We start from the raw sequence: 27,802 nt of genomic DNA, 5'->3' as shown, positions 1-27,802 counted from the left end.
GAATTTAGTGTATGTAGAGTTCGCAGCGTACGTAACGAACGTGATAATTAAAAATGCAGTTGTACTTAGAATGCTTTTGCAATACTAACCAATTAAAACAGTATTAATAAGTAGGGGAAGGGCAAACAACAAGGGTATAAAAATCAATGCACTGTATGTATCGGGGCTTAACTGGTGAGAAGCCAGTTGAGTCCAACTCTGCAGACTTGTAAATAAAGCTTGTCGTGTCATCAGTTTTAAAGAGACTCATGTGTGAGAAGTTTTATTTCTGACAAATGGGGACTCGTCCGGGATCTACACTCCGGCCGTGAGGGGAGGCGAGAAGAGGGACATCGGAGGTGGTGCACCCCGCTGAGTTCAGCGGCTCCTAGTCCCTTGCTCGTGGCTTCGGGCGGCTTGAGCGAGTGGTATCTGGACAAGGTGACACGACAAGACGGAGAGGAGAAGGGTGACGGTTCAATCCCCGGGAAGACACCGGTAAGTGACGACTTACGATTGTGGTGTGGGGATTGGGTAACAGGTGTAACGGGATACACCTGTTTGGATAAAAAACCTAACGTAATAGATCAGGTATAGAGCTTTTGTCGTGGCGTGAGGACCCTGTCGTGGGACTCTAGGATAGACCCCAGGGAAACCTCGGCGGTAACCGAAGGAGGGACAGCACCTCCGACGAAGTGCCGAGAAGAGAGGGGTCGACCCCAGGGAAACCTCAGCGGTAACCGAAGGAGGGACAGTACCTCCGACGAGGCGTCTGAGAAGAAGGGAGTAGGGTCCAGAACGAGAGGGTCCTCAGCAACGATAAACGGATCTAGGTGGGAAAATGGGAGGATCAAATCTAAGGGCTCGTCTGAAAATTCAGGACAATTCCTGGGAGTTCCCCTTGACAGCCCTTTGGGGAGAATGTTTGAAAATTGGGATAGTAAAAGATATCGAGACAAAAACAAGAAAAAGATGGTTCAATATTGTCTCCTTTGGTCGAAACAACCTATTAAAGGTTCCTCGGTCTGGTGGCCGAAATTTGGATCTGATGAGGATTGGGTTAGACAAGCATTAAACATATATGTAAATTCGAGACCAAAGGTGAATCAAGAAGAGTTGGTGTATGCATTTTGTTGGGTTCCCTGGCCAGGATCCTTAACAAAATGTTTTAAATTGAGGGTAGCGGGAGAAAAGAAGTGGGAACCTCTGGACAACCTTCCCCCTCCTTATATTCCCCCGGTGCCTACTGCGCCCGAGGAAAGCTCATTACCGGAGGGGAAAGGTGATGAATCTGATTGCCCCGAAAGGGGCCGGGAAAAAAAGAATGAATTAAGGGAGTCGGACCCTAAACTTCCACCGGTAAACCGACCCTGGACAAGATCCCAGACTGGTCCAGGACCATCAAAGTTTTAAATAAGCCTAAATCCCCTGAGGGAAGTTCCTATGGGAGGACCGGGAGGGGGAACGGGATATGTGAATGTTCCCCTAACTAGTACAGAGGTGCGGGGATTTAAGAAAGAAATGAAAAAGTTATTGGAAGATCCTATAGGACTGGCCGAACAGCTCGACCAATTCCTGGGACCAAACACATATACGTGGGAAGAGATGCAGGCAATAATGGGAACATTATTCTCACCCCAGGAGAGGCAGATGATTCGACGGGCTGCCCTCCTCATGTGGGAATATGAACAACCTGGGGACCCCAGACCCCATGAACAAAAATATCCCTTAAATGAACCCAGGTGGGACAAACGAACACCCGAGGGATTGGCAAGTATGAGACAATATAGAGAGTGGACAATTAAAGGGATACGGGAGGCTGTGCCAAAGGGTCACAATTTCACCAAGGCATTTGGGAACCACCAGGGGAAAGACGAGTCCCCTATTGATTTTTTGGAGAGGGTGAGAAAGAATGTCCAACAGTATGCAGGCGTGGACCCTAGTACACCAATGGGTGAACAGCTTATTCGAATTGAATTTGTTTCCAAATCATGGCAGGACATTAGAAAGAAACTAGAAAAGGAGGAGGACTGGAGCGAAAAACCCCTAAGCGACCTGTTAAAAAAGGCGCAAAAAGTATATGTGCAGAGAGAAGAAGAAGATCAAAAGAGGGCGACAAAGGTTATGGTACAGACTATCCGACAGATGAATGCCGAATCCAGAGGGGAAAGAAAACAAAACCTTCCTCTAAACAATCCAAGATATCCAAGAGAGGGAAGACCCCGGAGGTTCGTTAAGTGCTATTACTGCAATGAGGAAGGACACTTTAAGAGGGAATGCCCCCGATACAAGAGGGAATTGCGTGCCCTCGAACTTATGGAAGAAGATTAGGGGGGGTCAGGGGTTCCAAATGTTGGGGACCAAGTATAAGAGGGAACCCCTGGTAAAACTAAAAATTGGTCCCAAGGGAGAAAAGGTGGTGTTTATGGTGGACACAGGAGCGGAACGAAGTAGTGTAATAACTGTGCCAATCGGGACTGAACCTGTAAAAAGTAATTTGAAAATTTCTGGGATAGAAGGGGCTCCCAGAATGGTATCAATAATTCCCCAAGTAACAGTGAAACTGGAAGAAAGAGAAGGGGTACAAGACCTCTTGTTGTTACCGTCGGCTGGATTTACAGGCTTACAGGCTCTCCTAGGTTTGGGTGCTCTCCCTGTGGACGGAGAAGTGCGAGTCCACCTCTGTGCTCTAAAGGAAGAGGATGAACGGCAGATTGATGAGAGAGTCTGGTATAAGGAGGGAAATCGAAGAGGTCTGGACATCCCACCTTTACATGTCACATTAATACCAGGTCATCAGCCGGTAAGGAAACGTCAGTATCCTATTTCTTTGGAAGGGAGAAAAGGGCTACAGCCGGTAATTGAGACTCTAATACGAGACGGACTATTAGAAGAATGCATGTCACCTTATAACACCCCTATACTCCCAGTGAAAAAGTCAGATGGATCCTATCGCCTAGTTCAGGATCTAAGAAGTTTGAATGCTATTGTTCAGACCCGCCACCCAGTGGTGCCTAATCCCTATACTATTATGAGTCGGATTCCCCCAGACCATGAGTGGTTTAGTGTTATCGACTTGAAGGATGCCTTCTGGACGTGTCCATTAGAAGAGGAAAGTAGAGATATGTTCGCGTTTGAATGGGAAAATCCCTGGACAGGTAAACGGAGACAGCTTCGGTGGACTGTATTGCCCCAAGGGTTCACTGAATCTCCGAACCTGTTTGGACAAATGCTAGAACAAATCCTGGCGGACTATCCACAATCTGATGATTCCCAACTAATGCAGTATGTGGATGATTTACTATTATCAGGACCCAAGGAACAAGAAATGAGGGGAGATACAATTAGACTCTTGAATTATCTGGGGAAAAAGGGTCTACGGGTGTCCAGGAACAAGTTACAGTTCGTTGAGAGAACTGTGGTATATCTGGGACACCAGATAAGTAAAGGACAGAAACGGATTACCCCTGAACGGATTGCGGGAATCACTAGAATGCCGTTACCCCGTAATAAGAAGGAAATAAGACAATTCCTGGGACTCTTAGGTTACTGTAGGTTATGGATAGAGGACTACTCAGCGTTGGTGAAGTTTATGTATGAAAAGCTGACAAATGAAAATGAATATCCATTGAAATGGACCCAGGAGGAGGAGGGATGGTTTGAGGACTTGAAGCATCGCCTGACACGAGCCCCGGTACTCACTCTGCCCTCTTTAAAACAGCCCTTCCAGCTATTTGTCACTCATAACCAAGGAACAGCTGTGGGAGTTTTAACACAGGAAAAAGGCGGTCAGCGACACCCAGTGGCTTTCCTTTCCAAAATGATGGACCCAGTGTCTCGCGGATGGCCGACGTGTATCCAGGGAGTAGCGGCTGCTGCTCTGTTGGTAGAGGAAGCACGTAAACTTACTTTTGGAGGAAAGATGACTGTGTACACCTCCCATTCTGTGAGTGTTTTATTAACACAAACTGCCCATCGATGGCTGACTGATTCCCGCATATTAAAGTATGAAACCATTTTAATAGTCGGAGAAGATCTACAGTTTGCAAAGATTAATAGCTGCAACCCAGCTCAGTTTTTATACGGCAGTGAAACAGAGAGAGAGGTGGAGCACGACTGTGTCGATTTGACGGATCTTCAGACCAAGACCCGAGAAGACCTTTGCGATACTCCGCTGGGAGAAGGATATGAATTCTACATTGACGGCTCCGCCAGATGTGTTGACGGAATGAGAAGAAGTGGGTATGCTATAATAGAAGGAAATACTTGGAAAGTAGTAGAATCCACGAGACTACCCGGAAGCTGGTCAGCACAGTCCTGTGAACTATATGCCTTGCAGAGAGCCCTCAGAATACTGGCAAAGAAAATTGGAACGATTTACACAGATTCCAAATACGCATACGGGGTAGTGCATACCTTTGGAAAGATCTGGAAGGAGCGTGGTCTAATTACATCAAGAGGAAAGGAATTGGCACACGAACAGATGATTACTCTGACTTTAGAAGCCCTGACATTACCCCAGGAAATAGCAGTGGTCTACATACCAGGCCATCAGAGGGGAGATACCCCGACAGCAATTGGAAACAGACTGGCTGATGAAGAAGCCAAAAGGGCAACCATGCAACAAGAAGTCCGTTTGCTGACCTTAATCCCAATAAGACAAGGCATAAAGAAGGCTCCCATTTTCACTGCTAAGGAAGAAAAGGACATGGCTCAGCTGGGCGCAAGCCAGCTGCCTGATGGAACATGGAAGACACCAGATGGAAGAATGGTTCTAAATAAAGAAATAACTCGCAATATTTTAAAACACCTGCATCATCAGAGCCACTGGGGCACCCAAGCCTTATGTGACACAGTGCTTCGAGAATATGTGTGTAAGGGAATCTACACCTTGGCCCAACAGGAGGTGCAGAACTGTCACCTATGCACAAAAATTAATAAAAAGGTGATGAGGACAGGGACCATGGGAGGTCAACCATTAGCCATACGCCTTTTCCAACGTATCCAGATCGACTTCACAGAGTTACCTCAAGTCCAAAGATGGAAGTATCTGTTGGTGGTAATAGATCACTTTACCCGATGGGTGGAAGCCTTCCCAACAGTAAATGCTACAGCCTCTACAGTAGCTCGCCTCCTCCTAGAGCAGATAATCCCCAGATATGATATAATGGATTCTATAGACTCAGACAGGGGTCCACATTTTTGTTCAAAAATCCAGCAATTGATTTGTAATGCATTACAGGTCACTTGGAAATTGCATACCCCTTGGCATCCACAAAGCTCAGGGAGGGTTGAACGTATGAATGGAACCCTAAAAATGCAACTGACAAAATTAATGGTGGAAACTAAAATGCCTTGGATAAAGTGTCTGCCCCTGGCTTTATTGAGAATTCGTACTGCCCCACGAAAAGATGTAGGGTTGTCCCCTTATGAAATGATGTTTGGGCTTCCCTTCTGGAGTACAGTTGAGGGGTGTCCCACCTTGGGGGAAGGGGATATATTTGTTAGGAACTATTTACAGGCACTGTCACGCTCTCTTACAGATTTACGAAAGAGAGGACTATTGGCACAAACACCGCCTCTAGACTTTTCTTTACACAAAGTGGAACCAGGAGACTGGATTCTCATCAAGACCTGGAAAACTGAAAAACTCCAGCCCCAGTGGGAAGGTCCATACCAAGTTCTCTTAACTACAGAGGCTGCAGCACGAACAAGAGAGAAGGGGTGGACGCACGCATCCAGATTTAAGGGACCTGTAGAGGCGCCTCAGGACCCTGATACGAACTCAGATTGGACTTGTGTTCCTGGAGAAAAACCTCTTACCTTGCGATTTCGCAGAAAGACTTGATTCACAATGTTATTGTTATGTTCTTTGATTTTTCTTAGTTTGCCTATGTCTTTATCAGGTGTGAAATGTAAGAAATGCAGAGACACAGTGGTCCTGTTTCAGGACCACATTTGGGGAAGAAAGGAGGGTAATTTTATTTCCCATACCTCAGTTCCTAAGAAATGCTGGGCAGAAAATACCACCCAACATCCATATACCCCTTCTGTGGAAAAAGAAGGAAATAAGATGGGTCATTATATACAGATTCCTAATACCACTCCTTTCCCTCTTAACGGTTGGAAGGGTGACTCAGGCCCACCATGCCCTGATGGACTCTGGTTTTGCATACACCAGCGTACTGTTCCAATAAGAAGTTCCACTCCACACTCAAAAGTGCCTGCCCCTTTAAGACAGCCGGACTTAGTTCGAGTCCATCCAAATAACCATGAAAGTTTCGGTCACGCAGTTGGGGGAGATAACCTTTTTGTTGATCTTGCAACTAGAATTGCAGGAACTTTTAATGTAACCAATTGTTGGGTCTGCGGGGGTCCACGGATGTCAGAGCAATGGCCTTGGTGGGGGGAGTCCCTCAATTCATTGACCATGATTTCCCGAATTTGGACAACTAACCGAACGAGATCAAGAGAAATTTGGTCTCTCTCTAACGTCCCCTCTGGTTTTTATTGTCTCTCACGTACCGGCAAATACCCAGTAGGAAAAAGTCCCTGCAAGGCTGTATGGATTCGCATTTCGCCTAGTATTTTCACTTGGTTTCCTAAACCCCTGACTTGGTTCTTATCCACTGTTTTTAAAACTAATTGCCTGCCCCTATCTAATAGCAGTATTCAGCTTTGGAATTGTACCAGTTCCACCATCACAGGACCATACCAATCAAACCCCACTCTTAAAAGAGTTTGGGAACGGGGATATGGGGATATCCCCATTCATATATACATATAATACACACATTTTAAAGAGAGAAAGGGGTGGATTGTTATATATAGAGAATTTAGGTTAAAATGGCTTAAGTTAAAATGTGAAAATGTGATGATTAATCATAAAAAGGGAAGCCAGAACGGACAGGGAGTTTACTAGCAGCCAAGGACAAAAGGTTCAGCTGGATATTTTTTTAAACATATCTTTCCATGGTCATAGTGAGAGACATGCAGGAGACAAAAGATTGAAAAGAAGGGTGAGAAACAGAATTTAGTGTATGTAGAGTTCGCAGCGTACGTAACCAACGTGATAATTAAAAATGCAGTTGTACTTAGAATGCTTTTGCAATACTAACCAATTAAAACAGTATTAATAAGTAGGGGAAGGGCAAACAACAAGGGTATAAAAATCAATGCACTGTATGTATCGGGGCTTAACTGGTGAGAAGCCAGTTGAGTCCAACTCTGCAGACTTGTAAATAAAGCTTGTCGTGTCATCAGTTTTAAAGAGACTCATGTGTGAGAAGTTTTATTTCTGACAGTGGTGAGGGCAAGAGGAATCCTGTCCTTGGTCTGTGTGGGGGTGGAGGGGGCCAGGGCAGATGTGTGGGTAATGGATAATATGCAGGTGAGGGTTGAGTTGATGGTGGTGGAGGGAAAGCCACATTGTTTGAAGAAGGAGGACATCTCTGATGATCTGTCATGGACGTCCTCATCCTGGAGACAGAGGAGTTGAGAGAAGGGAATGGAATCCATAGAAGGGACAGGGTGGGATGAGGTGTAGTCGAGGGGGCTATGGGAGTTGGTGGGTTTGTAGAAGATGTCCGTAGAGAGTTTGTCTCCTGAGATAGAGACAGAAAGATCGAGGAAAGGGAGGGTGTTGCTAGAGATGGACCAAGTGAATTTGGGGTCGGGGTGGAAGTTGGCAGCAAAGTGGATGAAGGTGTTTATGGATTGGATATCCATGGTAAATATGAGGCAATCAAGTTCAGGGAACTGGAAGTTATTGAAGTGATGGAGGGCATGTGGTGTCCCGGATGTAGGTGGGGAGGGACTGGACTGGGGTGGGGTGGGGGGGAACAAAACAGAGTCGAGGTAAGCGGAGTCCAGTTCGGTGGGGCAGGAGCATGTGACACGATGGGTCTGTCGGGACAATTGGGTTTGTGGATCTTGAGTAGGAGGTGGAACTGGGGAGTGCATTGGGAAACAACAAGGTTGGAGGCCGTGTCAGGGAGGTGACTGGAAGAGATAAGTTCAGAGAAGGCGAGTGATGCAATGTTTGATGAGTTTTGGTGGGGTTCTGTTGGAGGGGTAAGTGAGAGGAGGTGTCTGAGAGCTGTCATCTGGCTTCGGCCAGATAGTGGTCAGTGCGCCAGACCCCAACAGCACCACCCTTGCCTGTGGGTTTGATGGTGAGGTACGGATTAGTGTGGAGAGAGTGGAGGGCCAGGCATTCTGAGGGGGTGAGGTTAGAATGAGTGAGGGGAGTAGTGAAGTCGATATGGTTGATGTCGCGACTGCAGTTGGAAATATAAAGGATGAGAACAGAGAGGGAACGAGGTGTCCAGGAAGAGGAAGAAGGTTTAAAGTGGGAGTCGGGGTCTATAGTGGTGGGGTGGCATATCCTGGTTGTGGAAGTGGGGATGGAGACGGAGCTGATGGCAGAAGAGTTTGGCATCAATAGCGAAAACCTACCGGGGACAAACATTACCTAAGTTGATGGAAGGAGAAGGAAAGAAAAGAATGGACTCAGTAGAATTTCTGGTGTAATTTTGTTGAATGACAACATTGTCTGACTGGCTTAATGCAACCTAGATTGTATACCTAAAATGGATGAGAGGGGGGGGTGGGGGGGTGGTTTGGGAGGAAAGGGGGGGGGGGAGAAAAAGTCACTGTATATGTGTGAAAAAGAAACAGTGTATATCATGGCTAATGTGATTTATGGTGTGAAAAATAAAAAATTTAAAAAAATTAAAAAAAAGTGTGCGTGGACCTTGTGGAGGTGTGGATGGAGTGGGGGCAAGGGTGAGGCCTCTACTGGGAACAAACTAGTTAAAATAATAGTTTGACACAGACCAGAAGGGCCTGTTTTGCTGTTGTAATGTTCCCTGGTTCAATGGTTCTAAAACTAGAGGATATTCGTTTAGGATTAGGAATAAGCGATTTGGAGGAATGTGAGGAAAGATTATTTTCACCCTGAGAGTACTTGGAACCTGTATCACACGGCCTGAGTGGGTGAAAGAAGGAAGGAAGTCTCTCAATACTAGCACAAGCATTCGCCTCCTCCTACAATTCCATGAAGTGGTGAGAGATGGGAGGCTCAGAACCTGCTGCTGACTTGTGGAGTCGGTACATCTAGATCTTCACTGATTGCCATGGACATGGTGGCATGAACTGTACACATCTATCTTCCATGTATTGGCCATTGGGCCCTGCATTCAACAGGATCGTGGCTGATCAGTTCCAGATCCAACACAAATCACACGTCCATTGCTTCCATCAACATCGAAAAGAATCATCCATCTGATGGATAAAATTTGGCCTCATCTGGATTCAGGATGTTGGATGTGTGTATGACACGACCAGTTGACTCACGTGTGATGATGTAATCTTGTGTGACAGTCTGACTCTGCTTCGCTTTTCTCTTTGTTTTCACGACACAGAGTTTGGCTCCTCTAAAAAACAGAAGATTCTGGTCAGAAGAATCTGGCAGGCGCAGTGCACTTCCCTGCAGTTTTGATGTGCAAAATCAGGCGTTTGGAAAACTTGGAAGTTCAGTGTAACACAGTTGAGCCATGACATTAAGACATTCAAATACATAAATACACAAAATTCCAATGACAAGGTCACAAGAAAAAGGAGCAGAAGCAGCCGCTAGGCCCATCGAGTCTGTTCCGTGACTCTACACTAAGCTGACTTTGCTCACACCTAGTTCCAATTTCCAGCCTTTTCCCCATATCCCTTGATACCCTGACTAATGAGATACATGTCCACTTCCTGTTTAAATACTCCCAGTGATCTGGTTTCCACCACTGTATGCGGCAGTGAGTTCCACAGATCCGTGACCCTCTGACTAAATAAGTTCTTCCTCTTCTCTATTTTAAATGGATAACTTCTAATTTTAAGACCCCTTGTACTTGATCCACCCACAAAGGGAACGGTAGGCGCAGCGGTGAGTGTAACGCTGTTACAGTGCCAGCGATTGGGACCAGGGTTCAAATCCCATGCTGTCTATAAGGAGTTTGTATGTTCTCCCCGTGTCTACGTGGGTTTTCCCCAGGGGCTCTGGTTTCCTCCCACTATTTGAAACTTGTGGGAGTTGTATGTAATTGGGTGCCATTGGGCGGGACGTAATTAGGGGCCGAAATGGCCTGCTACTGTGTTGTGTCCAAAAAAAATTAAGAAAACCTAGGATACAAGAGAAGGCCATTGATGTGGCAACTGAGATCGTTGGGCTGAGGGCTTTACTTGAAGAACCCTTGCAATCTTGTTCTTGAGCTGGGACGAGTGACCTTGGATAATCACAGCCACTTTCCTCTGTACAAGGCTAAACTCCAGCTATGTAATTGTCCTTGATGCCCAGTGTCTGGGTTTTACCAAAACCAGAATGCTGAGAAAACTCATCAGGTCAAGAAGCATTCATGGAAAGAGAGACAGTCAACATTTAAGCTCCAGGAGATACTCCCTTTATTTTAACACCCCCCCTCCCCCATCCTTCTCTACCGACAAAAACGAACATTTCTTTCTCTCCTGGTTCTGATGAAGAGTTTGGAACCTGCATTGTCAACTCTCTCTCTCTCTTTCTCCACAGATGTCGCGAGACCTGCAGAGGGTTTCCTACATGTTCTGGTTTTGGAGACTTCACACCAAACTTGGCCAGATCACTAATATGAAAGGATGTCACTCGGGCTACACTTCTGATCAGACTTGAGTGACGCAATCTCCCAAGCACAAGGATGTGCTGATTAACCCCCCGCTAGGTTCTGCCAGCAGGAATTCAGTTCTGTGGTTCACATTTAAAAAAAAAATTATTTAATACTTCACTGTGAACCAAGTCAGTAACAATATATACAAATAGAAACATAGAAGATAGGAGCAGGAGTAGGTCATTCGACCCTTCGAGCCTGCTCCGCCATTCAACGAGATCATGGCTGACTTTCAAGTTCAGTACCCCGTCCCTGCCTTCTCTCCGTAACCTTTAATACCCTTATACTGAAGAAATAGATCTAATTCCCTCTTAAACATATTTAATGAACCTGCCTCTACTGTCCTCTGTGGCAATGAATTCCACAGATTCACCACCCTCTGGGTAAAGAAATTCCTCCTCATCTCGGTCCTAAATGGTTTGCCTATTATCCTCGAACCATGGCCTCGGGTTCTGGATTTTCCCACCATTGGAAACATCCCATCTGCATCCATTCTGTCCAGTCCTGCCAGAATTTTATGTCTCTATGAGATCCCCTCTCAATCTTCTAAACTCCAGCGAGTACAATCCCAATTTGCGCAATCTTTCCTCATTAAAATATACAGTGACATTTTCATTTTCCCCCTTCCTCCCAACCCCCTTTAACGTAAAGCAAGAAATAAAAGAGAAAGAAAAATAAATAAACAATAAAAGAAAAGAAAGAAAAATAAATTATGTCGTCCAAAATTCTATATTTAAGTACGATTCTGCTTGTATCTTGTCACTTTAAGAGATGGAGCCTGAAATCGGCAGTTTCTAATATACTCTATGTATGGCTCCCAAATTTGTTCAAATAAAGTAAATTTGTCTTTTAGATTGGAGGTCATTTTTTCAAATGGAATCCACTTGCTCTATTTTTAAGGCTGCCTCCGTTTTCCAAGTTGTTAATAGGCACTTTTTTGCTGGTGTAAGTGCGATCATAATAAATCTTTAATTCTTTGTCTTTTATGTTGTTTAACAGGAAGATTTTTGGGTCTTTAGTATCCTATTTTTTGTAAATTTTGCAACTTGAACCAAACCTGTCACGATGTCCGTGATGTTATTTATTGTTTAAGGTGGTTTGGACTAATGATGCTGCAGCAAAACAACACATTTCGTGACTTGTTGCTCCATGACAATCAGTTTGGATTCTGATGAGAGCAGGTCCTGGTGAAATCCAGACTGGCCCAATTGTTGAGCAGGCTTTTGCTGCTTCACAGAAGATATTGCAACACCTTCCATTATTTCGTACAGCAACAGTGCGATGGGTTGCGTGGAAAGCAGTGTCAGATCTCTAATATCGTTGCAGAGAAAACAGAATTTTGATATTCAAAAGGCACAAGGACAGATAACGGAAAGGCAAATAGGACCAGACCAGCTCAGTCAGCACGAACGAGTTGGGCCAAAGGGCTCATTCCAGGCTCGACGACTCTATGAGTGAGGCTAGGATGATGGCCGGACTTCAGGAGTTGGGTTACAGGGAAAGGTTAAACAGCTAATGACTTAATTCCTCGGAGTGCAAAAGAACGAGGGAGATTAGATACAGGTATTTAAAATGTTCCTCCTGCCCTCTCAACCCTTCCTCCTGCCCTCAAACCCTCCTGCCCTCTCACCCTCAAACTGCAGCTGGACCGTAGCCCTCTCATCCATGTACCTGTCCAATCTTCCTATTCTTGTTGAAATTGAGCCCATATCCACTACCTCTCTGGAGCTCATTCCACGCTCTCACCACCCGATGGGCGAAGAACGTACCTCGGATAATTCTCCTGAAACATTTCCCCTATCACCCTTAACCCATATCCTCTAGTTCTTGCCTCACCCAGCCTCTGTGGAAATATTCTGTTTTGTGTTTCACTTTTTCCCATGTAAATTTCCATACCTCTATCAAACTGTCCTTCCTTCTCCCACGCTCCAGGGAAAAAAGTCCTGACCTATTTAATCTTTGCCGACAACTCAGCTCCAAGTCCTGGTAACAAACATGCTCATAAATTTTCTCTTCACTCTTTCAATCTTGGTCATTGTTTAAGGATGTTAAATAACCTGGGCATTAAAGTTTATAGAGAGAAGGGTGGGCAGTGGGGCTGAGAGGGGAAATGGGTCAGCTCATGATTAAATGGTGGGGACGATTCGATGGGCTGAGAGGGGAAATGGGTCAGCTCATGATTAAATGGTGGGGAAGATTCGATGGGCTGAATGGCCTATTTCTGCTGATGTCTTCTAGTCTCTCCAGTCGTTAAGTGACCAAAACTAGGTCCATCGAGTTTGTTCCGTGACTCTACACTAAGCTGAACTATGCTCACACCTAGTTCCAATTTCCGGCCTTTTCTTCATATCCCTTGATTCCCTGCCTAATGAGATACTTAGCCATTTCCTGTTTAAACTCTCCCAATGATCCGGCCTCCACTGCTGTGAGTGGCAGTGAGTTCCACAGATCCACGACCCTTTGACTAAAGATGTTCTTCTTCTTCTCTGTTTTAATTGGATAACTTCTAATTTTAAGACTATGACCCCTTGTCCTCGATTCATCCATCAAGGGAAACATCTTATCTACATCCACTCTGTCAAAACCTTTCAATATTGGAAATGTCTCGATATGAGATCCCCCCTCATTCTCCTAAACTCAACAAATACAACCCAAGAGCTGCAAAATGGTCCTTGTACGCCAGCCCCTGCATTCTGGGAATCATCCTAGTAAATCTCCTCTGCACTCTCTCCAACAACATCACATCTTCTCTAAGAGAGGAGGCCCAAAACTGTACATAGTTCTCCAAATGGGGTCTCAGCAGTGCCCCATAGAATCTCATCAACCCCTCTGTACCCTTATACACTATTCCTCTTGAAATGAATGCCAGCATAGCATTCGCCTTTTTCATTACCAATCCCACCTGGGCATTAACTTTAAGATTTCCCTGCAGGAGGTCACCCAGGTCCCTTTGCACCTCTGAGGATTGAATTTTTTCCCCATCCACATACTTCTCTGCCTGTTTATTTCCACTGTCAAAATGTAGAACTGAACACTTCTCAACATTGTATCTCATCTGCCATATTGTTGCCCAGTCTCCCAACCTGTCTACATCCTTCTGCAACTTTACGGTTTCTTCAACACTTCCTGTTCCGCCATCTACCTTGGTGTCATCTGCAAATTTGGCCACAAAACCATTCATTTCACAATCCAAATTGTTAATATAAATTGTAAACAGCAGCGACCCCAAGACCGACCCCCGTGGAACACCGCTTTTCACAGGCAGCCATCCTGAATGGGATCCCTTACTTTCAACCCTTTGCTTTCTGCCTATCAGCCAATTTTCTATCCAGTCTAATATTGTCCCTGTAATTCCATGGGCCCTCATTTATCAGCCTAACATTTGGCACCTTATCGAAAGCCTTTTGAAAATCCAAATATACAACATCCACAGCCTCCCCTTTTTTCTTCAAAAAACTCTAATAGGTTGGTCAGGCAGGATCGACTCTTTAAAAAAACCATGTTGACTAGGACCTACCCTGTCATGAATCTCCAGGTATTTCATTACCTCATCCTTGAGGATCGACTTTAATATCTTTCCAACCACTGACGTCAGATTTATAGATCTATAGTTTCCTTTTTTCTGTTTCCCACCTTTCTTGAACTGCAGAACTACATTTACAACCTTCCAATCCCCTGGAACCATGCCTGAGACTATTGATTTCTGGAAGATTGTAACCAATGGATCTCCAATTTCCAAACCACCTCTGTCAAAACCCGCGGGTGAACTTCGTCTGGTCTGGGAGATATATTGATCTTTAATCCATTCGATTTACCTAGCACAATTTCTCTTAACTATATCCAACTCTACTCCCCGAAGCCTCTGTCTGTCATGGATATTACTAATGTCTTCCACAGTGAATACTGACGTAAAATATTGATTTAATTCTTCTCCCATTTCTTTATAACCCATTATAATTTCTCCAGCATCGTTTCTATCAGTCCTATGTCAACACGTGCCTCTCTTTTATTCTTTAAATATTTTAAAAAACTCAATTTTTTAAATATTGTTTGCCAATCTCCTTTCAAAACTCATCGTTTTTTTCCTTGTGACTTTCTTTGTCTCTCTGTAAGTTTCTAAAGGATTCCCAGTCCTCTGATTCCCCAGTAGTGTTTGCTTCCTTCTATGTCCTCCCCTTTGCTTTTTTCTTGGCCTTCACCTCTTTTGTTCACCACATTGGTACCATCTTTCCTTTGACTAATTTCCTTTTCCTTGGAATATACCTATCCTGCAGGCCTTTTATAATTGGAAAAATATCTTCCAATCCTGCTCTGCTCCACCGAATAGTTTGAGCCAGTTCTTCTCATACCACCATAATATCCTTTATTCCACTGAAAAATTTATACATCCAATAACATTTTTACCTTTTCAAATTTGAAATTGAATTTGACCATGTTATGGTCACTGCTTCCTAGAGGTTCTAAGATCTTTAACTCCCTAACAACCTCATGTTTACTGCACATGACCCAATTGAGAACTGCAGATCCCCTGCTGGGCTTCTCAACAAGCTGTTCAAAAACTCCATCTCCAGGTTCTCTACAAACTCATTCTCCTGTGATCCAGTAAATTCCTGTCCTTCCCAATCCCCTGCCATGTTAAAATCTCCCATAATTATTTTGATATTATCTTTGTGACATGCCCTTTGTTTTTCTGTCTGTATCTCATGGTCCACTTCCCAGCTGGTGTTTGAGGGCCTGTATATAACTGTTAATATGATCTTCTTACCCTTGGCATTTCTTAATTCAACCCAGTCATTCTACCGCTTTAGACCCTATGTCCCTTCTTTCTATTGATTTAATGTCATTACTGATCATCAGAGCCCCCCCCCCCCCCCCCACCTCTACCTTCCTCTCCATCTTTCCTATAGACTGAGTATCCTTGGATATTGAGCTCCCAATCGCACGCCTCATTGAGCCATGTTTCAGTAATGGCCTCAATGTCATACCTTTTTAATTGAATTTGAGCGACCAGGTCATCTACTTTGTTTCTAAAGCTACGTGCTTTAAGTATGGTGCCTGTACACCCGTTATCGATGCCGTTTGTGCTGTATTCCTGTTGAACTTCTCTTTCTCCCGTCTGCTCACCTGCCTTTCCTTTATGTCGTTATTGATCCCCTCTTTACTATTAATTCCTTCCTCTGTTGTAACTCCCTGTCTCGCTGCTATCCCATTCTCATTGTTCTCATTTTGATTTCCCTCCCCTTGACAAAGTTTAAACCCTCCTCAACGATTCAAGCCAACCCTCCTGCCAGGACACTGGTTCCTTTCCTGTTTTTAGAGCAGCCCATCTTTTTCATAGAGGTCTGACCTTCCCGAGCTGACTCCATTAGCTTGTACAATAATATCCTTGACTAGACTTCCTTTCTCTCCTTACCTTGGTTGCAGCAGTTGCTCTCCTCAGTCTCGGTTCACCCAAGCCTCACGAGCCAATGCCTCAAAGCCCCACTCCTTCTCTGTGCCACTCACTCACTGAATATCTGTCCACATTCCTCTAGAAACTCCTGAAATCCCTTCCCAAACAGCACTGGGGGGAGGGGGGGGGGTGTACGGTGTTACTGCACATTGGACATGGGTTCAAAGGTAAAGGCAGCCCAATCAATCATGAATTTACCACTGAAGTCCACACCCTGTGGGTGAACTAAAACATTCAGGAAAAAGATACAAACAAAACATCGAGCAGAAACTCCTGTGATGTGTCCCTGACACAATAAAAACGTGACCCTCTACCTTTGACTCTTCACTGGGTGGTAGTAGACTTTGGCAAGTCCATTTCCTGTCCCCACCATGATCTGGTTTAGCTTCGCATGCCACAAGCAACGAATGACACTCTGTAAAATGAAGAGGATACAACTTCATATTCATTTTCCTCACTGCATGTTGGATCACTGGGATCCTTGGGACAGGTGGTGTCAGAGAACACTTCATTAAGTGTGTGTCCCTCGAAAAACCATAAGAAACAGAGCAGAAGTAGGCCATTTGGCCTGTCAAGTCTGCTTTACCATTCCATCATGAGCTGATCCATTCTCCCACTCCCCGGCCTTCTCCCCATAACCTTTGATATCCTGACTATTCAGAAACCTATTAATCTCTGCCTTAAATACACCCAATGACCTGGCCTCCACAGATGCCTGTGGTAACAAATTTCACAGGTTCACCACCCTCTGGCTGAAGAAATTTCCCCACATCTCTGTATTAAACAGGCTCCCTTCAATCCTGAAGCTGTGCCCTCTTGTCCTTGACTCCCCCACCATGGGAAATAACTTGGCCACATCGACTCTGTCCAGACTTTTCAACATTCAAAACATTTCTATGAGATCCCCCCTCATTCTTATGGAACTAAATCAGAAAAGATTGAAACTCAGAATTCAAACATTGGGGGGTGGAATCCAGACCAACAAAAGGTGTTAATTGGATGTGATAAGGGAGGAGGTAAGAACTTATCATGTCTGTGTGAAAGGAGACGGAGAGATGTAGGGAAAGGGGGGAGTTTAACGAAAGCCAGAGAAGTCAATATGAATAACATCCGGTTGGAGTAGACCCAGTTGGATGGCGAGGTGCTGTTCCTCCAATTTATGGGTGGTCTCAGTCTGACAGTGTATGAGACATTTCAGCAAGGAAATGGGATGGGGATTGAAATGGGTGGTCACTGGGTGATCCAGGCTATTGTGGCAGACTGAGCTGAGGTGCTAACGAAGCAAGATCCCAGTCTGCGTCCAGTCTCTCCGATGTAGAGGAGACCACAGCGGGACACTGGATGCAGCAGACGACTCCTGCAAATTCACAAGGGAAATGTGGCTTCACTTGGAAGGACTGTTTGGGGCCCCGAATATGGATGAGGGAGGAGGTGTGGGCACAAGCGGAGCATCTCCTGCAGTCACAGGGGCAAGGTGGGGAGGGAGGAGTGGACAAGGGAATCACAGAGGGAGTGGTCCCTGCGGAAGACAGAGAGGGGAATATGTCTAGTGGTGGGATTACGCAGTAGGTGGCAGAAATGGTGGAGGAAAATGTGTTGGATGTAGAGGCTGTTGGGGTGGTAGGTGAGGGCAAGAGGAATCCTGTCCTTGTGTGTGGAGTGGAGGGGACCAAGACAGATGTGGAGGAAATCCGAATGAATGCCGTTGATGGTGGTGGAGGGAAAGCCACGTTGTTTGAAGAAGGAGGACATCTCTGATGATCTGTCATGGACGTCCTCATCCTGGAGACAGAGGAGTTGAGAGAAGGGAACGGAATCCATACAGGGGACAGGTGTAGTCGAGGGGACTGTGGGAGTTGGTGGGTTTATTGAAGATATCTGTTGAGAGTTTGTCTCCTGAGATATAGACAGAGAGATCGAGGGAAGGGAGGGTGTTGTTAGAGATGGACCAAGTGAATTTAGGGTCGGTGTGGAAGTTGGCAGCAAAGTGGATGAAGCCAACAAGTTCATCATGGGTACATGAGGCTGCAGAAAAGTAGTCTTCGATGTAGAGGAGGAAGAGTTGAGGGGCCTTGCCTGTGGAGGCTTGCAGCATGGATTGCTCCATGTAGCCAACAAAATCACAAGGAGAGCTGGGGCCCATGAGGGTACCCATGGCTACCCTTTAACCCGGAGAAAGTGCGCTGAGTCAAAGGAGAAATTATTGAGGGTGAGGACAAGTTCTGCCAGCCGGAGAAGGGTGGTGGAGGAGGGGGACTGGTTGGGACTATTGTCCAGAAATAAATAAATGGCTTTGAGGCCTTCATTATGGGAAATGGAGGTGCATGGGGATTGGATATCCATAGTAAATATGGGGCGATTAAGTTCAGGGAACTGGAAGTTGTTGAAGTGATGGAGGGCATGTGGTGTCCCGGATGTAGGTGGGGAGGGACTGGACTGGGGTGGGGTGGGGGTCAAAACAGAGTCGATAAACTCACCGCATCAGTGACTTCAATTTCGTAAAGCTTGCGAAAGGTTTCTCGATCAAAAAACAGTAGTTTCCCACTCCCCTGGCCCTTCTGCACAGACGTTCCTGTTACCAGCAGCTTATCATCAGGGCTGAAGCAGCAGTCTGTCCTAGAAAAGATTCAAGCCACATCCACCATGGAAACAGACGTAGAAAGCAATGAAGATGCCAACGTTGGAATAAGGCTCCAACCTCCCCTAAACCTTCCCACTCTCTTCTCTAGGAACCATCCTGGTAAATCTCTTCTGTATCCGTTCCAAAGCCTTCACATCATTCCAGGAATGGGGCAGCCAGAACTTCACACAAAATTCCAAGTGCAACCAAAATTTTAAAACGCTGTCAAGTGGTGTCCTTACTTTTCCACTCACTGCCCTGGCAGTGATTGCCATATGCCTGTTTTAATCACCCAATCTACCTCTGCACCACGTGTTCGGAGTCTTGGAGACCTGAACCATCGGATAGATCCCTCTGCACATCCATGCCTACACTTCCTTCACAAGTGCAACCTCTCACACTTGCTCGAATTACATTCCTTCTGCCGTTTCTTTCATAACCCTCCTCAAGAGGAAATCAAATTTAAGAGCAGGGAGGTGATGTTGAGACTTTATAAGGCACTGGTGAGACCTCATTTAAGGAAGGAGGTGCTGACATTGGAGAGGGTTCAGAGGAAGTTCCAGGAATGAAAGGTTTATCATATGAGGAGTGTTTGACAGCTCAGCCTATACTTGTTGGAATAAAGGAGAATGAAAATGACAGCCACAGAAACAGGCTCTTAAGCCATCCAGTCTGTGCCCAACTATTTTTCAACCCAGCTTCACTATCCATGTACGAATCCAAATTTCTTACCTTTCACTCTCAACCCAGTCCTCTCTTTTTTCTCTCACCCAACTTCAATGGAAAAAACCCTAACCCGATCCATACCCCTCATAATTCTGCATACCTCGATCAAATCTCCCTTCATTTTCTGACCCTCCAGGGTGTAAAGGCCTCACCAATTCAACCTTTCCCTCCTGAAGCCTGCAACATCCTGATCTCAATATTGCTCCATTCTGAACCTCAGAGCCAAACTCAACATCAGAGACCGAGCTGCTGAGGTCTTCAATTGATAGGACATTCCCTTCAACAGTATCTCAGGCATCGCACGGGTAACTGAGGGGAATCTGCACTGACTGCCGATCGCCTTTCCTTCTTCTCCCTGCCTCCTCGGTGTGCATGCCTCCCTGTAAATCCTCTTGAATCATCCAGCTTCAGCTCCCCAACATGACTTGTCAGGAGTAGCAGCCTTGTGCACCTTCAGACTTCCTCTGACTCCAAGCAGAAATTCCCATCTTTGCCCTATGTTGTTTGAGGTGAAAGTACAAAATGGCTCAGCGTTTTCTTCGCAGCTGTTTCCCAATGAACTCTCTTGACCTTGTGAATGCCCTGGTCGAGCTCTTTCCTGCAGCCTTTACATTCCTCCAGGCCCCAATTTGATTGTAGCTTTCTGAATAGAACATAGAACACTGCACGGGGCCTTCGGCCTCAATGTATTCCTTTAAAGTATTAAATGCTCCCCACCCCATGACTATTTTTTCTTCTATCCACGTGCCTGTCGTAGAGTCCGTTAAATGCCCCTAATGTTCCAGCCTCCACACCATCCCTGGCCAGGACTTCCAGGCCCCCACAACTCTCTGGATAAAAAACCTACCCCTGATGCCTCCCCTAAACTTGTCCTGCCCTGGGAAACAGATGTTGGCCGTCCACCCTATCTATGCCTCTCAGAATCCTGTCGACCTCTATCAAGTCTCTTCTCATCCTTCTTCATTCCAAAGAGAAAAGTCCCAGCTCTGCTAACCTTGCCTCTTAAGATTTATTCTCCAATCCAGGCAACATCCCAGTGAAACTCCTCTGCTCTCTCTCCACAGCTTCCACATCCTTCCTGTAATTTGGTGACCAGAACTGAACACAATACTCGAAGTGTGGTCTCACCAGAGATTTGTAGATTTGCAACATGACCTTTCGATTCCTGAACTCAATCCCCCTTTAATGAATCTTACATTTGCCTCGTTTTCCATCTTGACCAAGTTCATGACCCTCTGTCACTGTCCAATTGTGTCAAAGTTTTCCTTCCCACAATTTAGTCCAAAGAACCATGGAACACTAGAGTACAGAAATTGGTCCTGACCTGCACCCAGTCCGTAGCCCTCCATACCCCTTCCATCCATGCACCTGTCCAAATTCTTCTTCAATGTGAAAATCAAGTCCACATTCACCACCTCAGCTGACAGCTTGTTCCACACTCCCACCGCTCTCTGTGTGAAGAACTTACCTTTCACATTCCCCCTGTAATTCTATGCCTCTCAGGGTGGCTGTTTCAGCCCCAGGGAAAAAGTTTCTGGCCATCCACACAATGAAAGCTTCTCATCATCTTGTACACCAGGTCACTCCTCATCCTCCGTCACTCCAAGGAGAAAAGAACAAGTTCACACAACCCATCCATAAGCCAGGCTCTCCAATCCAGGCACCATCCTCGTCAATCTCCTCTTCTCCCTCTCCACAGCTTCTACATCCTTTCTGCAATGGGGTGACCAGAACTGAATATAATATTCCAAGTGGGGATTCACCACGGTTTGAGACAGCTGCAACATTACCTCACTGCCCTTGAATTTGAGGCCACAGTTAATAAAGGCCAAGACACTACATGCCTTCGCATGAACACGATCAACTTGTGCAGCAGCTTTGAGTGTCCTGCGGGCACAGACCCAAATTTTCTCAGTTCTGTAACTCAGCTCCTCAAGTCCTGACAACGTTTTTGTGAATCCTCTTGCATTCTTTCAATTATTGACATCTTCCATGCAGAAAGGTGAACAGAACTGCACAGGTCTCCGAAAGTCAAACCACCATCACAACACCTGGACTCAATACTTTGATTTATGAAGGCCAATATGCCAACAGCTCTCTTTTCAACCATATCTACCTGTGACACACTTCCATGGAATTATGTATCTTTATTACCAGGTCCCTCTGTTCTTTCCCACTCCTCAGTGCCCGACCATTCACCATCCCAGTCCCTCCCTAAATTTGTCCTTCCAAAAGGCAACACCTCACACTCTTCTACATTAAATTCTACCTGCCATTTTACACCAGGATCCCTCTGCAAGCTTTGAAAACCTTCTTCACGGTTTACAACACTTCTAATCTTTGTGATCCAGTTGACCACGTGATAATGTTGAGGCACAACCACCCATCACAGGCCTCCCGTCAGAGAAGCAATCCTCCGGCTTCTCCTGCAAGGTTCAAAGCTTATCCAATTTGCTACCTCAACTGGAATACCGAGCACTGGACTCTTTCCTGGGCAACTTTCCATGTGGGACCATGTCAAGGTAGAGAACATACTGTGTGAAATACTGGTCTCCTTTATAAAGGATGCTAATGAACTGAAGGTCGACTCAATCAATGGCTGTAATGGGGGGTTGGTTGTCTCACAAAGACATGTGGGGCTTGTGAAATGTGCGAGATTATCTGGGTCTCTATAGGGCGGATATGGAAAGGTTGCTTCTTTCTGCTGAAGAACCTGGATGAGGGATCACGATTTTAAAACTGAGGTTGTCTATTCAAGTCTGAAATGAGATAAAAATGTTTGCTGAAAGGAGCAGGATGAGCAATCTTTCAATAATTTAAAGGCAGAGGAAGATTTTGACATTTGATGAGGAAGGTGGGGGTGGGGAGTTACCACAGATCTACAGCAATGTGGGATCAGCCACGATCTTGACATGGGAGAATTTCTTGAAGACTGGGAGGCCTTGCACTGCTGTGAATTCATGTTTGTTTAGTTCTCAGAAACCCGACCACGATTGAGCAAAGCTGATTCTTTCCTTGTTATAATGTTAATTCAATGATTAATAATAACTCACATTGGAAAGATGTTAGGGAGATCAGTTGCCACGTTCAGAGGATTCCGGAAATTTCTCATATCCCAGGTTTTAATGGTATCATCTCCTGGAAAACAATGCACCATCACTTTAACCGCTATGGACAGGACACAGAAAGAGTTCATTGAGCCTCCAGGCTTGCTTTGCCAGCAGTATCTTTAACCTGCCGCAGAACTCATCGACCGAAGTGACTGCATCTCAATTTGCTTTGTGTCCAAACCTCATCAATCCCTCCTGACCACTTAGTCTGGGCATCACCCGCAATCGTTTCAGTGAATGATTTGCATTGCCGTCTCCTCGGTTGTGCTCGAGACAAGCAGATATAATCGGAGCACGCTGCCACAGCTCTCTGGAGCAGATAATTCCAAACACTCACTGCTCTCTGGGGAACTCTGTTCTGAATGATCAAGAAATTATTTTGAGCCCAATAAGCCCTGGTTAGACTGAGCCCAGAAAAATAACTCCACATTTACCCTCTCACATCACCTCAAATGCTGTTGACTTCAATGAGGGCAGCACTGACTTTAAAATCTCTCCTCGTGCCACAAAAGTGCCAACCCAGGGATCAATCTAGCGTGTCCTTGAAGAGGGATAGAGAGCAGAGCTGCCTGTCTACTCTGGTGGAAGGTCTCAATCAATGCAACAAAGTAACTCAACCCTGGAACAAATCATTTATCTTTTACTTGCTAAACCTTCACATTAACTTCCAGTGATTCTGGACTGAGGATTCACCGTTCATCAGGACACTTTCAACATCTCAAAGTAAATAATTCAGCCTATCTTTGGCTGTAACGTACTCTCTCTGCCATGATCTTGCCCATTCACTTAGCCTGCTGCTATACCCTTGAAGCTCCTCTGCAATCTCTGCACCCAACAAACACTGTGTGAAGTATTGTGTTCAGTTCTGGTCAGCTCATTAAAGGAAGGATATGGAAGTTATGGAGAGGGGGCAGAGGAGAGTCACCACTATGTTGCCTGAATTGGAAATTAAATCTTACGAGGCAAGGTTAGCAGAGCTGGGACTTTTCTCTTTGGAGCGTAGAAAGATGAGAGGAGACTGAATAGAGGTCTACAAGATTCTGAGAGGCATAGTTAGGGTGGACGGCCTGTTTCCCAGGGCAGGATCAGCAAACACCAGAGGACGTGTATACAAAGTGAAGGGAGGGAGGTTTAGGGGAGACATCAGGGGTAAGTTTATTTTTTACACAGAGAGGTGTGGGGGCCTGGAATGCCTTGACAGGGATGGTGGTGGAGGCTGAAACATTAGGGGTATTTAAGAGACTCTTAGACAGGCCCATGGATGGGTTACAGGGTAGGAAGGGTCAGCACAACATGGAGGGATGGCCTGTACTGTGCTCCAGTGGGTTCTATGCTCAATGCCATTTTGTTCAGCATCATCAACAAACTTGAAGATATTAAAAAAGGCCTCATCTCAATCATCAACTCGGAGCCATTAGAACAGTCCAGCACAGAAACAGGTCCCTTTGGCCCTTCTAGGCTCTACCAAACCATTTATTTTCCTCTTGCCACTGACCCGCACCCAGTTCATCGCCTTCCATCCCCCACCCATCCATGTAGCTGTCCAGATACTTCTTCAATGTTAAAATTAAGCCCAGATTCATCACTTATGCTGGCAGCTCATTCCACACTCCCCTGCTCTCTGTGTGAAGAAGTCCCCCCCCCATATTCCCCCTAAACATTTCCCCTTTCAACCTTAACCCATGTCCTCCAGTTTGTATCTCACCTACCCTCAGTGGAAAAGGCGACCTACATAATTTACTCTATCTATGCCCCTCATAATTTTAAACACCTCTATCAAATCTCCCCTCATTCTTCTACGTTCCAGGGAATAAAGTCCTAACCTGTTGAACCTTTCCCTGTAACTCAGTTCCTGAAGTCTGGGCAACATCCTAGTAAATCTTCTCTGCCCTCTTTCTATCTTACTGATATCTTTCCTGTAGTTCGGTGACCAAAACTGCACACAATCCTCCAAATTTGGCCTCACCAATGTCTTATACAACTTTACCATAACATGCCAACTCCTGGACTCAATACATTGATTTATAAAGGCCAATATGCCAAAAGCTCTCTTTTCAACCCTGTCCATCTGTGACACCATTTTCAGGGAATTATGTACCTGTATTCCCAGATCCCTCTGTTCTACTCCACTCCTCCGTGCCCAATCATTCACCGTGTACGTCCTTTCTTGGTTTGTCCTTCCAAAATGCAACACCTCACACTTGTCTGCATTAAATTCCATCTGCCATTTTTCATCCCATTTTTCCAGCTGGTCCAGATCCCTCTGCAACCTTCGAAAACCTTCTTTGCTGCTCACAACGCCTCCAATCTTAGTGCCATCTGTAAACTTGCTGATCCAGATCATTGATATAGATGTCAAACAATAATGGTCCCAGCACCGATCCCTGAGGCACCTCTAGTCACAGGCCTCCAGTCTGAGAAGCATCATCCACCACTACTCTCTAGCTTCTCCCGTCCAGCCATTGTCGAATCCAGTTCACTACTTCACCTTGAATACCTCATGTCTGAAACTTCCTGACTAACCTCCCATGTGGGACAACATCCACAGCCTTTCCTTCATGAACTTTCCTGTTAACCTCCTCAAAAAATTGTCTAAGATTAGTTAAACACAACCTACCACACACAAAGCCATGTTGACTATTCCTAATCAGTTTCTGGTTATCTAATCTCTTCGAACACCTTCCAATAATTTACCTACTACTGACGTCAGACTCACCGGCCTACAATTTACAGGGCTACTTTTGGAGCCTTTTTTAAAGAACAGAACAACGTGAGCTTCCCTCCAATTCTCCGGCATCACACCCGTGGATAAGGACATTTTAAATATTTCTGCCAGAGGCTCTGCAATTTCTACACGAGCCTCCCTCAAGGTCCGAGGGGATACCTTGTCAGGCCCTGGGGATTTATTCACCCTTATTTGCTATACGGCTGCAAGCACTTCCTCCTCTTTAATCTGTATGGGTTCCATCACCTCACTGCTTGTTTTCCTTACTTCCCTCGACTCTGTGCCCGTTTCATGAGTGAATACTGATGAACAAAAATTAAGATCTTCCTCATCTCTTTCAGCTCCAGACAAAGCCGACCACTCTGATCTTCAAGGGGACCCATTTTGTCCCTTACTATCCTTTCGCTCTTAATGTACCCGTAGAAACCCTGCGGATTTCCCTTCACATCGTCTCCTAAAGCAACATCACGTCTTATTTTACCCTCCCTGATTTCTTTCTTGAGGTTTTTCTTGCATTTTTTAGACTCCTCAAGTACCTCAGTTGCTGATACTCTTTCGTCTGTGATATCATTTGCTCGCCTATTTTCACACCACCTTTTCCCTCCTTATGAGTTTTGATTTACCTTCTGTAAGTTTTTAAAAACTCCCCAACCCTCTATCCCCCTGCTAATGTTTTCTTCCTTATTGCCCTCTCTTTGACTTTCCTTGCCAGCCAGAGTTGTGACTTTTTTGCCATTTGAATATTTCCTCTTTCTTGGGTTGTATTTATCCTGCACCTTCCCCATTTGTTGCAGAAACTCCCCTTTGCTTCTCTGCCGTCTTCCAACTAGTGCCCTCTTCTAATCTACTTTGGCCAGTTCCTCTCTCATGCCGCCGTAATTCCCTTTACTCCACTGAAATACCACCACATCTGACTTTAGTTTCTCCTTGTTAGATCTCACATTGAACTCGATCATATAGTGATTACTGCCTCCTAATGGTTCCTTTACTCTAATCCCCTCGGATGCATTAAACAACACCCAATCCAGTTCAGCCCATCCCCTCGTGGGCTGATCAGCAGCTGATCTAAAAAGGCTACCTCGTTGGCTTTCTACAAATTCTCTCTCTTTAAATCCAGTCCCAACCTGCTTGCCTGTTAAAATCCCCCTTGACTAAAATAACATTGCCCTTCTGACATGCCTTTGCCACTTGGTGTTGTAATTTGTTGTCCCACAATCCTCCAAACAAATGTTTGGAGCTCTGTATGTAACTGCCAACGTTGCCCATTTACCCTGGTCATTTCTTTACTCAACTCACAATGATTCTGTATTTTCTGATCCTCTGTCACCTCTTTCTTACGATTTCATGTTGTTCCTCACCACCAGAGCCACGCCACCCCCTCTGTTTACCTGCCTGCCCTTCCAACACACTGCGTATCATGGCACTTTCAGTTCCCATGACATCCATCCTTTAGCCACAATTCCATGTGGCCACAACATTATACCTGCCAATGAATAGCTGAACTACAAGGTCGTCCACTTTATTTCTTAAGCTGCATGCATTAAATACAAAACCTTTTGTCCTTTATTTGTTACTTTTGACTCCAGAATCCAGTCACAATGCAACTCATCCCATTGGTTGCAATAGTCGAGGTTACTGTGGGATTTAGTGGGTTTGTAGAAAATGTCAGTGCATAACTTGTCTCCTGAAATGACTTAGAAAGATCGAGAAAGGGAAGTGTCAGAAATGGTCCAAATGAAATTGAGAGCAAGGTGGAGGTGAGCAGTAAATCTGGTGAGCCCTGCACAGTTGTGGATGAACAAATCAATGTAGGAAGGAACAGTTAGGGGTGTTGCTGGGAAAGTGTGAATCAAAGAATGCTCCAACTGAGGCAAAACACCGTTTGCTGGAAGAACTCAGCTGGGCCCAGAGTTGCTCCAGCAGAGTGGGATTAGATTTCAGCATTTGCAGTCTCCAGCTTCTGTCAGAAGCCTCATAAACACCAGCCAGGAGATCTAGAGAACCATCGCCAACACTGAATCCAACACAATCCTTCCTGGGGGAAACAGTTTCTAGTTCAATAAATACACTTCACCAAGAGTTTCTCGGAGTTCAAGTGAAGGGAGGCCTCAGGATCCAGCAAGTCCCAATCATAGCTAGAACACGGCTCAAGCGTACAAGGTCCAACTTGGTGCCACTTCCAGCACTTGGAGGCAGAGCTTCAGGCACCAAAAAGAACACCATGGTTAGAGAAAGGTCAAGTGAAGATACGTACCTCCACGTGATGCCAGAGTGTTCCCATCATATGAAAAGCTGAGGCAAGAGGTGTCACTGCCAGGAATATGTGCTTGCCGATTGTGAAACTTGGTATGAACCTAATCATAAATCAATAAATACTGATTAGCCACAAATATTCAGAGCATCAGACTGTGCCAGTTACTAACAAATTAAACCCACATCTGTCTCCAGCTCCTGTTAGAGCTGGGTATCACTTCAAACACCATCATCAGGAGAAGGATGAAA

General features: G+C 45.3%; 1 protein-coding gene across 2 annotated transcripts in view; it reads right to left on the bottom strand.

The window, feature by feature from the left end:
- The window catches only part of LOC138735916 (WD repeat-containing protein 70), a 95,432-nt gene that overhangs the window by 15,136 nt on the left and 52,494 nt on the right, over positions 1-27,802 (bottom strand). For both annotated transcript variants that reach the window (XM_069884584.1, XM_069884592.1), the window contains exons 11-15: positions 27,555-27,654; positions 22,519-22,603; positions 18,597-18,735; positions 16,434-16,534; positions 9,337-9,416 (exon numbers count right to left, since the gene is read on the bottom strand). In XM_069884584.1, the coding sequence (XP_069740685.1) occupies positions 9,337-9,416; positions 16,434-16,534; positions 18,597-18,735; positions 22,519-22,603; positions 27,555-27,654 (505 nt within the window). The remainder of the gene's footprint in view (positions 1-9,336; positions 9,417-16,433; positions 16,535-18,596; positions 18,736-22,518; positions 22,604-27,554; positions 27,655-27,802) is intronic.

This window comes from Narcine bancroftii, chromosome 1, assembly GCF_036971445.1.
Source record: "Narcine bancroftii isolate sNarBan1 chromosome 1, sNarBan1.hap1, whole genome shotgun sequence".
NCBI classification, from domain to species: Eukaryota; Metazoa; Chordata; class Chondrichthyes; order Torpediniformes; family Narcinidae; genus Narcine; species Narcine bancroftii.
The sequence above is the reverse complement of the archived record's forward strand: the minus strand, read 5'-3'. Positions and strand labels throughout refer to the sequence as shown.